This window comes from Somniosus microcephalus, chromosome 29 (genome assembly GCF_052327205.1).
Source record: "Somniosus microcephalus isolate GS21.2 chromosome 29, FLI_Smic_1.0, whole genome shotgun sequence".
NCBI classification, from domain to species: domain Eukaryota; kingdom Metazoa; phylum Chordata; class Chondrichthyes; order Squaliformes; family Somniosidae; genus Somniosus; species Somniosus microcephalus.
In genome coordinates, this window is record NC_141015.1 from 45,551,543 (window position 1) to 45,565,393 (window position 13,851).

The following is a 13,851-nucleotide window of genomic DNA, read 5'->3' on the forward strand; positions in this document are numbered from 1 at the left end:
AAGCCAACTGAGAGAGGACCTCATCTGGGATAGTTAACGGTATAGAAAAGGAAAAACTGGAATACTACTTCAAGTGAAATACTGACATCCTCAAACTGGCAAAAGAACAATTTAGGACTGATGTGAGGAAACCCTTCTAAGAGAGATCAACGAGTGGACTGAATTTCCAGCCTTGTTCTCATTTAAGAGATTATTCAATGGTGGACAACAGACAGGCTTTCTTGGGTCAATAGGCTAACTTGGGGTGAATGGTCCTCATCCGTTTTTAACTTGAGACCTTAGGATCAACAGCTTCAAAGAAGCTAACCACCTGTCAGCAAAACTAGTAACACCTGATCAAGAAAGAATTTTCAATGATGGACATGCCAGCAGATAAAGCCAGAGGTATCTCCCCTTGCTGCAGCATCAGCCCCAAGCCCGTGACTCTCAACCTAAAGAAATTACTTTTTAAACCCAGTTATTACAACAAGAATTTATAGTACCTTCCACCCATGTACCAGTCTCCGAAACTGCAGCTTTTCTGGACAGCAGCAAAAACAAACAAACTGTCTCCCTTCTACCTTAACCGTCACCCCCAGCCTGACTGAGACCTGCCACTCCACCCCTCAACTAATGTGATAGAGTATTAGGCCATTTCAACCGTAGTACTTTTTGGCATTTGGATTCTGTCTGCAAAGAAGCGATACATGGGTTAAAGCACTGACTGCCAGCGTAGCAAGGTGATAGATGACATGTTTCAACCAGTCCCCACTGGGCATGGGTCTACAGTACAATGGTGACCATAATTTGGCACACAAATCGATACTAAATTATCAGTCAGCTCGGTGTCCTGGCCAATACTTATCCCTCAACCAAATCACTAAGAACAGATTAACTGTTCATTTATCTCACTGCTGTTTGTGGGAGCTTGCTGTGTTCAAATTGGCTGCTGTATTTCCCTACATCACAACAGTGACTACACTTCAAAAATACTTCATTGGCTGTGAAGCACTTCGGGTACTCCTGAGGGTGAGGAAGGTGCTATATAAATGCAAGTTTTCTTTTCTTTCTTTTAACCAGTAGTGGGAATCCCACATAATTTTCAGATTGCAACTTACTTCAGTTGCGTGAATTGTCAATGCCTTGGTCCACACATTGTGCAGGGCAGGAAGTCAAAGGCTCAGTTTAGTTTGTAATGGCCATTGCTGGGTAATGTCATGGGACTTGTGAATGACAACTCATGCAACAAACCCAAAACTACAACAAGTATTCAGAGAACTTATCACGAGAAGGTTTTCAAAATGACATTGACTCATTAAAAACAGCACGGAGAGGTAATACTTTCTGTGGGACAGGAACAATACTAGCTAAAGACCTAAAATTGTCGAATCTGCTTTCTGTAGTTTATACCTTTGTTCAAGTTATACATTGTACTAGCCAGTAGTGTGCAGTAAGGACAGTAAGGACAGGATATAGAGAGGCACGTATTTACCCTTCGAACATCTTTTCCAAAGGTTTCACTGTAACTGGTGCCAAGGATCTCAAAATGAATGTTGGAATTAGATGCACCATCTGTGAATGTCATGGCTCCTGTCAGTCCAATAATTTGACCCTAGGGAAAGTAAGAGAAAGAACAGTGACTGAATACACTCGCACAGCATCACACAGCTCCCGCTTCAGCCAGCAACAGGAACTTATTCAGAGCACTGACCCTGAACACTGAATGCAACCCATCACCCTAAACTAATTCTGGATGACATCCATTGGGGGGGGGGGGGCTATGACTTTAACACAGACTGCCACGAGTCATGTAATGAGTACTTTAGACATACACTTGGATCCAGAACAGTGCTTTATGCTCTAATAGAATTCACTGTCTTCAAGAAACTCCAACGGACCAAAATTGCTTAATAATCACTCCCGTTTTATAGAGTCTCAATGAACCAAATCACTTCCACAATATATAATCCAATTGATTAAGTCATGTCCACCCATGTGGGTCTATGGAGGGAGAGCAGGACAGTGGGATTAGTATCGGATTGCTCTATTAAAGAGCTAGCACAGATAAGATTGGCCAAACAGCCTCCTTCTGTACTGTATTCTTCTAAGGTTTAGTGTAGAATCCGATTCTAAGTAGATTAAAAAGAACTCACTTCCAATTCACTCCCGTTGCACAAAATATAATGCACAAATCCAGTTCCCGTTAACTCCCGTTATATACAATACAATGGCTGCGAAATTGGGATTGGTAGCGTTTGCTGTTTGGGCGCTAAGGGTGCCGTTTGGGGACCAAAATGGCGTCCAATGCGTGTGCACGCTTCTTCCGCGAATCGCGCCGGGCGCCATCGTGGTATTATACAGAGAGGAGGCATCCTTTATCCACGTCTGAAGCAGGCATTAGTCCATTTGCATATCAAATAAGAGGCCTATTGCCTGCTTCTGATCCCTGCTGCAACTTTGGTTTCCCCTGAGGCAGCCAGCGCCAGTGCTGATTGCCTCGGGGAAAACCAATGTTAAACACCACGTAAGTAAACAAAAGTACTTACCATAATCATTGCCGCTCCAGATTCCAAAATCTCCAAACTCACTCCCGACTCCGACCTCCAGGCACCCCCCCCGATCTCCCACCAGCCCCAACCTCCGAGCCCACACCCCACCGACAGCACTCCTGAACCCCGCAAAAGTACTCCCGAGGCCTGCGATCTTCCTACCCGATCCCCCACCATACCTCCATCATGGACTCAGAGGCCCACCCGTTCCTCCTCCAGACCCGCGCGGTCCAACCCAATCGCTAACCTGGAAATTGGACCACTAACCTGTGCGGACTCCTACTGCAGCACCATCTACAGTATACTGAGGTCCGAGGCCCAAAATCCGGCCTCCTTGGACCTCCCCATTTGAGCACGGGCTCTTAACACTGAGCGGGTAAGGTGCCCAAAAATAGGCGCGCCCGAATTTCGAGGCCAATGTGTCCTGGCAACAGTTATCCCTCAACCAACAACACAAACAGATTATCTGGTCATTTATCTCATTGCTGTTTGCGTGAGCTTGCTGTGCTTAAACTGGCTGCTGTGTCCCTACAAACAGTGACCACACTTCATTGGCTATAAAACGCTTTGGGACACCCTGAGGTCATGAACGTCTATATAAATGCAAGTTCTTTCTTCCTTCCTTTTACAACACCAGCTTCCTTTCACTCCCATTATATCAAATTCTAATTGGTGCAAATTGCTTTCTATGCATTCCCAGTACACAGATTTGTTGAATCAGAATGATACACAGGTAAATGGGTAGCCTTGGTCCAACACAAATTGTCAGATTACTGGTATGCTAATTTTCAGGTTACTGAACACTGTCAGTTGGACAAGTCTCGAATTTTCTCTTGCAATCAAGCAGCCACTTGCAATTTTGAAAAGTTAGGTTTTTTCACTGAGTCAGTTGCAGGCTGAGTGACGTTCAATATAAATACAGGGGGCAGGAGGTTATTTTATATATTGGAACCCCAATAATGGGAGTAAATTGGAACTGGTTTTGTGCATTGGGATTCTGTGTACTGAGAGTGAACAAGATGATCTTTGAGTCACTGGTTGTTTGTACAGTAGGATATGGTTTTGTGTATCTTTATATGACATGGAATGGGAGGCGAGTTGAACTACTGAAATTCTGCAAATCGGTCTTCACAAGCAGACGGTAGATCCTGATTCAGTCATGGCTTGAAGCAGCACTTGGCACTGGTTGGCAAACTAATTACATAATTATCAGGACACATTGGTAATAACAGCAACTTGCCTGAAAGAAGCATGGGGCTGCAACCCAACCATCTGCCATCACAGATCAAATCTGTCATTTACAGTCTGATATATTCTCCAAATGCTGTTGTATTTGTAAAAGAGAGCAACCATCAAACCACACAAGATTTTACAGGGTAAAAGTCCCTCTTCATTCGTCTGTTACCCCGAATATTCCATTCTTGGAGGCGGCTGAGCTGTTGCTGTGCCTCCTGGGAGATGTACCCAGGAACTTCTCACTTCCCCATTTTCTTAGCTTGTGCCTCCTGGGATTTGAAGCATGCACCACAATGAACACTTTTGTTGGATCATCTTTGTCAGTTCCCTTCATTAAAAATGTCAATTAGTTCACATTAATGTCTCTTTTTCAATGAGAAGCAACTATTGCCCTCCCCTGCTTTAAGTTCCTTGATTTTATGAAATCGAGGTTGTTTGAGGCAGCTTCATGCTTCTTGGTGCAGTTAGGGAGGAGGATTCTGATACCAAGTCATAGAAAAGTCAAAGACAAGAAATGGCCATTTTGCCCATTAAAATTCACCTCTCTGGGATAGCTCTCCCACCCAGCACTGCATCAAGTCTGTGTCTACACTCCCTGTGTGTTGCGTTTGGGAATAGAGTAAATCCACTAACCCCTTGCCCATTCTTTATTTTATTCGGTTTTCTTCACCCAACCCTCCTTCTGCCTCATTCATATATTAAGCCTGAACAGAATCTGAAATTCCAACTAATGTCACCTTCTGTTGTATAAATAGAGTTAATAAATGGGACTGATTAACTAGTTTTGTCACATTGCCAGCTTCAGTATGACTCCAATGAGCATTTAAAATGGTCAAACAATAGTATTTCCTTCTTTGCTTTTATTTACTGACCTGATGGAGCTGGTTGGATTTGGGAGGTAAATGGTGACAGAGTGTGGAAGAGACGGGGGTGAACAAGGTGGTGAGGGGGGATTGAGGGATACGGTGAGGGGGGATTGAGGGATACGGTGAGGGGGGATTGAGGGATACGGTGAGAGGGGATTGAGGGATACGGTGAGGGGGGATTGAGGGATACGGTGAGGGGGGATTGAGGGATACGGTGAGAGGGGATTGAGGGATACGGTGAGAGGGGATTGAGGGATACGGTGAGGGGATTGAGGGATACGGTGAGAGGGGATTGAGGGATACGGTGAGAGGGGATTGAGGGATACGGTGAGGGGATTGAGGGATACGGTGAGGGAATTGAGGGATACGGTGAGGGGGGATTGAGGGATGCGGTGAGAGGGGATTGAGGGATGCGGTGAGAGGGGATTGAGGGATACGGTGAGGGGGGATTGAGGGATACGGTGAGGGGGGATTGAGGGATACGGTGAGGGGGGATTGAGGGATACGGTGAGGGGGGATTGAGGGATACGGTGAGGGGGGATTGAGGGATACGGTGAGAGGGGATTGAGGGATACGGTGAGAGGGGATTGAGGGATACGGTGAGGGGATTGAGGGATACGGTGAGAGGGGATTGAGGGATACGGTGAGAGGGGATTGAGGGATACGGTGAGGGGATTGAGGGATACGGTGAGGGAATTGAGGGATACGGTGAGGGAATTGAGGGATACGGTGAGGGGGGATTGAGGGATGCGGTGAGAGGGGATTGAGGGATGCGGTGAGAGGGGATTGAGGGATACGGTGAGGGGGGATTGAGGGATACGGTGAGGGGGGATTGAGGGATACGGTGAGGGGGGATTGAGGGATACGGTGAGGGGGGATTGAGGGATACGGTGAGGGGGGATTGAGGGATACGGTGAGAGGGGATTGAGGGATACGGTGAGGGGGGATTGAGGGATACGGTGAGGGGGGATTGAGGGATACGGTGAGGGGATTGAGGGATACGGTGAGGGGATTGAGGGATACGGTGAGGGGATTGAGGGATACGGTGAGGGGATTGAGGGATACGGTGAGGGGGGATTGAGGGATGCGGTGAGAGGGGATTGAGGGATACGGTGAGGGGGGATTGAGGGATACGGTGAGGGGGGATTGAGGGATACGGTGAGGGGGGATTGAGGGATACGGTGAGGGGGGATTGAGGGATACGGTGAGAGGGGATTGAGGGATACGGTGAGGGGGGATTGAGGGATACGGTGAGGGGGGATTGAGGGATACGGTGAGGGGATTGAGGGATACGGTGAGGGGGGATTGAGGGATACGGTGAGGGGGGATTGAGGGATACGGTGAGGGGGGATTGAGGGATACGGTGAGGGGGGATTGAGGGATACGGTGAGGGGGGATTGAGGGATACGGTGAGGGGGGATTGAGGGATACGGTGAGGGGGGATTGAGGGATACGGTGAGGGGGGATTGAGGGATACGGTGAGGGGGGATTGAGGGATACGGTGAGAGGGGATTGAGGGATACGGTGAGAGGGGATTGAGGGATACGGTGAGGGGGGATTGAGGGATACGGTGAGGGGGGATTGAGGGATACGGTGAGGGGGGATTGAGGGATACGGTGAGGGGGGTTTGAGGGATACGGTGAGAGGGGATTGAGGGATACGGTGAGGGGATTGAGGGATACGGTGAGGGGATTGAGGGATACGGTGAGGGGATTGAGGGATACGGTGAGGGGATTGAGGGATACGGTGAGGGGATTGAGGGATACGGTGAGGGGATTGAGGGATACGGTGAGGGGATTGAGGGATACGGTGAGGGGATTGAGGGATACGGTGAGGGGATTGAGGGATACGGTGAGGGGATTGAGGGATACGGTGAGGGGATTGAGGGATACGGTGAGGGGGGATTGAGGAATACGGTGAGAGGGGATTGAGGGATACGGTGAGAGGGGATTGAGGGATACGGTGAGGGGGGATTGAGGGATACGGTGAGGGGGGATTGAGGGAGATGGTTAGAGGCGATTGACGCATGTGGTGAGAAGGCTTCCTCCGTGTATTGTCTGCAATAAAATCTAAACCTAATTAGAATGAAGTGGTTCATGATTTCATGACATGTAGCTCATTCTGATGAACAGTCACCATCTCTTTCTAACAGCTGATTGGTTCATCGAGTGCTGCAACGCAGTATAACTTCCCACCAAAGGAAATCGCAGTCTCTCGGTGAAATGGCGCTCTCTCGGTGAAATGGCGGTCTCTCGGTGAAATCGCGGTCTCTCGGTGAAATCGCGGTCTCTCGGTGAAATCGCGGTCTCTCGGTGAAATCGCATGCCAGTGTCTTTGGCTCAGAAACAGTACATTAATACAGATCCTACACCAGCAAACACAACGCAGTCTCCATAACAGCAGCACTGATACAATCTCAGTTTATGAGATTCAATGCAATTTTGATGTTACCTACAATCTCAGTCTTAACAACTGCAATGCAATCCCATGTTAGTGACAGGAATTAATTCTTTACACTTGCTAATAACCGATGGCAATGTAGCCTTTATGTCAAAAGAGACAACACAATCGCCATATTAACAATCACAATGTAATCGCCATAGTAACAATCACAATTTAATCATCATGCAGCAAAGCAACACAATCTCCATAAAGTTGGTGTCGGGTGAGCAGCTGCAGCCTTGAGAATGGACAACTGTCACCCACTGATTCAATGAGAATCGGAGTCAGATTTTGAGCTGATGATCATGTACCTAGTAATGGATGAAACGACCCAGTGTCTGTCCTGCATTGCTTCGATTGTCCAGCTCTCAAAGCAATGACTAGGTTTTGAGATTTCATTTCCTCTGTTCTCAGCTTTCCTGGGCACCAGAAGCAAACTGCCTTCATCAGTAACACAGGTCACATAGTGGCCCTGGGAATTAGCCCGAGGCTGTTTTACTCGTTGCATCTACAGCCCAGAACCACTGTCAGAGGAACACTGTGGAATGTGCACAGACTAAAGGCAACTGGTGTTGAGGCGGGAGTAACACATTGGAGCAAAGTGGATGGGAAGGGAATACAGAGGAGTAGCAAGGCCTCGAGAGAGTCTAACATGCAGTTTACCCGTTCCCTTCTAGCTAAGAGGTGGATGGAATCTCTCGACATGAGCTTAGGTTCCACTCTGTGATTGGAATACCTGCTGTTTGCACCTTTCTTTCTCCCACCCTTCCCTCCCACAAAAGGCCTTTGATTTTCAGTTCTGATGAAGATCCCACACCCTGAAATGTTAACCTGTCGTTTCTCCTCCCAGAATCTGCATCACTGGCTCTCGGGAAAGGACACGGGGTTCTCCCGGGATAAAGGGGAGGGCTCTGATAATTCAGCGCAATGGAACCATCCATGGGGGGACTGGGAAAGGCTCCGCCCCGGTCTACTGTGCATTTCCAGCACACTCTCATTTTTAGTTCAGATGAAGTTTCTTACGTTTTGAATGGTGTCCAGCATGGATCTTCCTCCGTTCCAGGGTTTGGTGGACTTCCTCATGCAGTTCAGGCTGGCCATGCTGTGCCATTTCCGATCCTCCAGCTTCCGATGGAAGGCTCCAGCCAGTAACAGGACACTGTCATACAGATAAAGATTGGAGGTCTGCAGCACAGAGGGAAGGAAGACTGTTACTTACACTGAGAGGCATCTGATTCCAGCCATTCCCAATTCCAAATACATCCCAACTTTATTTATTGCATTGGTGCTGATCGGAGGGAGCAGTAACATAAGTGGAACATTTTTCTCATTGCATGCAAGTGATTTGATTCATCTTTCTTGCCCCGGACATTCATCTTTCCCTCTGCCCGAGTCACCCCCCCATTGCTTCGCTGTCAGGTGACAGACTGCAGGCCAACATTCAGACAGTTGTTGGGTGTCCAGGGTAAGCTGCTGTACTAATCCCCCCTCCCCAGAGGCTCGCCTCCTCACCAAGCGACTGACAACTCACCGAGTGGAGGAACCGTGGGTGAGAACCAGTCACCAGCTGGTCGTGGGGCTCAGTACTGGAGGAACACACTGCTCGGAAAGCCACTCCTTAACCTTTCACCTGCTCCGACATTGAGGTTTGACACCTTCCTCCAGATGTGTGAGATTTCTGGGGCTTCACCCAGGCAGTGAAAGTTACGGTCTTGGCCTGCTGCCTCTGACTTGCACCAATACCGAAATTAAATTATCTTCAATGGAAAACATGACTGACAATAGTCTCCAACACACTGATCACACGGGGTTACGCGATGCTCGGGATCTATCTGGGATTAGGGAAAGATTCCAGAGACCTTGGAGGAGGCGGAGTCCACGGTTGAGGAAATGATGTGCGGTCGGTGGGAGGAGTGGGCTCAATGGGCCGAGTGTTCTTTGCTCATTCTAAACTTTATGTTGGCGGACATTCATCTTTCCTAAACCAGGCCGGATTACTGGCAGCCAATTCCACTCGACTCCACATGCCTCAAAAACAGGGCAATGTACTTTCCGTCCAATCAAACTTAGTATCACTGCCAAACAATGTCACAAGTTTGGATCGTAACAGAAAAAATTGGGAAACAATTATAAAACTAGGAGGACATCAGCGCGTCAGGAAAGCAGGCACCCCGCACACCCAGAGACCCAGGAGTCCCATCCCGCACACCCAGAGACCCAGACACCCCATCCCGGACACCCAGAGACCCAGACACCCCATCCCGGACACCCAGAGACCCAGACACCCCATCCCGCACACCCAGACACCCAGACACCCCATCCCGCACACCCAGAGACCCAGACACCCCATCCCGCACACCCAGAGACCCAGACACCCCATCCCGCACACCCAGAGACCCAGACACCCCATCCCGCACACCCAGAGACCCAGACATCCCATCCCAGACACCCAGAGACCCAGACACAGGGGGCTAAAGGGGGGGAGGAGCTAAACACGATCAAAATCACTAAGGAAGTGGTACTCGGTAAAATAATGGGACTCAAGGCGGATAAATCATCTGGACCTGATGGCTTACATCCTAGGGTCTTGAGGGAAGTAGCGGTAGGGATTGTGGATGCATTGGTAATAATTTTCCAAAACTCCCTGGACTCGGCAATGGCCCCGGTAGACTGGAAAACTGCTAATGTAACACCCTTATTTAAAAAGGGCAGTAGACAGAAGGCTGGAAACTATAGACCGGTTAGCCTAACATCTGTGGTAGGTAAAATTTTGGAGTCCATTATTAAGGAGACAGTAACAGGACATTTGGATAATCATAATTTAATAGGACAAAGTCAGCATGGTTTTATGAAGGGGAAGTCATGTTTGATAAATTTGCTGGAGTTCTTTGAGGAAGTAACATATAGGGTGGATAAAGGGGAACCAGTGGACGTAGTGTATTTAGACTTCCAAAAGGCATTTGACAAGGCGCCACACAAAAGATTATTGCTTAAGATAAAAAATCACGTGATTGGGGGTAATATTCTGGCATGGATAGAGCATTGGCTATCTAACAGAAGGCAGAGAGTTGGGATAAATGGTTCATTCTCAGACTGGTAATCAGTAACTAGTGGTGTTCCGCAGGGGTCAGTGCTGGGTCCCCAACTCTTTACAATCTATATTAACGATTTGGAGGAGGGGACCGAGTGTAACATATCAAAGTTTGCAGATGATACTAAGATGGGAGGGAAAGTAGTGAGTGAGGAGGACATAAAAAACCTGCAAGGGGACATAGACAGGCTAAGTAAGTGGGCAGAGATTTGGCAGATGGAATACAATACTGGAAAGTGTGAGGTTATGCACTTTGGCAGGAAAAATCGTAGAGCAAGTTATTATCTTAATGGCAAGAAACTGGAAAGTACTGAAGTACAAAGGGATCTGGGGGTCCTGGTGCACGAAACTCAAAAGGTTCGTATGCAGGTGCAGCAAGTGATTAAGAAGGCCAATGGAATGTTGGCTTTCATTGCTAGGGGGATAGAATATAAAAATAGGGAGGTATTGCTTCAGTTGTACAAGGTATTGGTGAGACCGCACCTGGAATACTGCGTACAGTTTTGGTGTCAATACTTAAGAAAGGACATACTTGCTCTCGAGTCAGTACAAAGAAGGTTCACTCGGTTAATCCCAGGGATGAGGGGATGGACATATGAGGAGAGGTTGAGTAGATTGGGACTCTACTCATTGGAGTTCAGAAGAATGAGAGGCGATCTTATTGAAACATATAAGATTGTGAAGGGGTTGGATCGGGTGGTTGCAGGGAAGATGTTCCCGATGATGGGTGAAACTAGAACTAGGGGGCATAGTCTTAGAATAAGGGGCTGCTCTTTCAAAACTGAGATGAGGAGGAACTACTTCACTCAGAGGGTGGTAGGTCCATGGAATATGCTGCCCCAAAAAACTGTAGAAGCTACATCATTACATAAATTTAAAACAGAAATAGACAGTTTCCTAGAAGTAAAGGGAATTAAGGGTTACGGGGAGCGGGCAGGAATTTGGACATGAGTCTAGGTTCGGCTCGGTCATGGCCCTGTGGGTAGCGGAGCGGGCCCAGGGGCTGTGTAGCCTGATCCTGCTCCTATTTCGTGTGTCTAATTCTGTTAGATTCAGGAGATGGTTCTGTGATAGTGGATTGGCAGTTAGGATCAGATCAGCCATGATCTTATTGAATGGCGGAGCAGGCTCGAGGGGCCGATTGGCCTACTCCTGCTCCTATTTCTTATGTTCTTATCCCGCACACCCAGAGACCCAGACATCCCATCCCAGACACCCAGAGACCCAGACACCCAGAGACCCAGACACCCCATCCCACACACCCAGAGACCCAGACACCCCATCCCGGAAACGCCCACAAAGACCGTTTCGAGGATTGAGCGAGATCAGATCCAAGTGGATCGTCTGTTTCTGAGGTTTGAGGAAGGACTTTTCTTTCCCCCAAAAAAGGTTTCTGGCAGATGAGGCGAAGTGTGCGATGTCAGTGCAAGGATCGAGTGTCAGGGGTAGCTAACAGATAAGGTCCATTCCTTTCATTTCACTCATCCACTCCGTATCCACCAGCAAACATCAATAAAGGAAGCAGTATTGCTGACTGACATTACACTACCAAAAAAATTCGGTATCTATCCCCCAAACTGACAACTGGCTCATTGAAATATTTTAGTGTAAGCGTGTGGTTGTCTCTTATCAAAGGACACAGCATTCTATTTAAATCAAATTGGATCTATTTGTAGTCATGATGCCGATGGCAGGTGTTGTCTGTATTCAAATGATGAGTGGAATAGCTGCACCAAACACTTGGCTTTATTACAGAGAAAATGGCACCATCGGAACATCTTTTAAAGAGAGAGAACTTTATTCCGGCTGCAATTTGCCTGCAGTCAGAGTCCCATAGCTATAGAAATGAGTCGTAGTTGGCAGGACTTGATTTATACAGCCTGGTAACAAGCCGAACTCTCAGGAACAGAAGAGAGGTGTGCGTGCGAGAGAGTATACGCATGTGAGCGTGAGTGTGTCTGGCTATGTGTGCGTGAATGAGTATGTGAGTGTGTATGTGTGTGTGAGAGAGTGTGTGTGAATGAGTATGTGTGTGTGTGACAGACAGTGTGTGTTTGTGAGATCCCAATTGTTCAATTTTAAAGCCACTGGGAGTGTCCGCACTCTTAAAAACAGATAAATTCTTTATAAAGTTTCCAACTGCCCTCGGAGCAGTTTGATAGGCTGCTCCACTCCAGTGTCAAACCCATATAATCAGACTGCCTCCAACAGGGACTCGTCTTCCTCCTCTTCACAATCAGGGCACCAGCAATGGGGTAAGATTACAACCTTCCCATCACTGCTAAATGAACAAAACCTTCAGCACACCGGTCCCCCAAGACCCAATCTAAAAAGGGCCGAACAAACAACATCCCGGTTTAATAATTGAACAATAAGATGATTTATGATTTCAGATTTTAAATCCATTTGTTTCTTTTATTCTCTATTCCTGTTATTAATACTTTGGCCAGAAGTGGCAATATCTTCATTTAAAGATGTCTGTCAACTCCCCATTTATCAGACTCCATCACCTCCCCATATAACAGACTCCGTCACCTCTCTGTACAACAGACTCTGTCACATAAGAACATAAGAAATAGGAGCAGGAGTCGGCCATTCGGCCCCTTGAGCCTGCTCCGCCATTCAACAAGATCATGGCTGATCATCGACCTCAACTCCACTTTCCCGCCCGATCTCCATATCCCTTGATTCCTCCAGAGTCCAAAAATCTATTGATCTCAGCCTCGAATATACTCAAAGACTCAGCATTCACAGCCCTCTGGGGCTGAGAATTCCAAAGATTCACAACCCTCTGAGTGAAGAAATTCCTCCTCATCTCAGTCTTAAATGGCCTACCCCTTATCCTGAGACTATGCCCCCTAGTTCTAGACACTCCAGCCAGGGGAAACAACCTCTCAGCATCTACCCTGTCAATCCCTTTCAGAATCTTGTATGTTTCAGTGAGGTCACCTCTCATTCTTCTAAACTCCAGAGAGTATCGGCCCATTCTACACAATCTCTCATCACAGGACAGCCCTCTCACCCCAGGAATCAATCTAGTGAACCATTGTTGCATCGCCTCCAAGGCAAGTATATCCTTCCTTAGATAAGGAGACCAAAACTGTGCCCAGTACTCCAGGTGTGGTCTCACCAAGGCCCTGTACAATTATAGCAAGACTTCCTTACTCTTATACTCCAACCCCCTTGCAATAAAGGCCAACACGCCATTTGCCTTCCTTATTGCTTGCCGTACCTGCATGCTAGCTTTCTGTGTTTCTTGCACGAGGACACCCAAATCTCACTGAACAGCAACATTTCAAAGTTTCTCACCATTTAAAATATATTCTGATTTTCTATTCTTCTTACCAAAGTGAATAACCTCACATTTCCCTTCATTATACTCCATCTGCCACCTTACTGCCCACTCACTCAGTCTATCGATATCCCTTTGCAGACTCTCTGTTCTCCTCACAGCTTACTGTCCCACCTAGCTTTGTATCATCAGTGAACTTGGATACATTACACTCAGTCCCTTCATCTAGGTCATTAATATAGATTGTAAATAGCTGAGGCCCCAACACTGATCCTTGCGGCACCCCACTAGTTACAGCCTGCCAACCTGAAAATTATCTGTTTATCCCTGCTCTCTGTTTTCTGTCCGTTAACCAATCCTCTATCCATGCTACTATATTACCCCCAACCCCATGAG

The 13,851-nt window shown here is 47.5% G+C and overlaps 1 protein-coding gene across 2 annotated transcripts in view; it reads right to left on the reverse strand.

Moving 5' to 3' along the window:
* LOC147098708 (glutamate receptor ionotropic, delta-1-like) overlaps nt 1-13,851 on the reverse strand; it is a 563,200-nt gene that overhangs the window by 105,910 nt on the left and 443,439 nt on the right. For both annotated transcript variants that reach the window (XM_085970762.1, XM_085970761.1), the window contains exons 5-6: nt 8,096-8,257; nt 1,472-1,591 (exon numbers count right to left, since the gene is read on the reverse strand). In XM_085970762.1, coding sequence (XP_085826888.1) covers nt 1,472-1,591; nt 8,096-8,257 — 282 coding nt within the window. The remainder of the gene's footprint in view (nt 1-1,471; nt 1,592-8,095; nt 8,258-13,851) is intronic.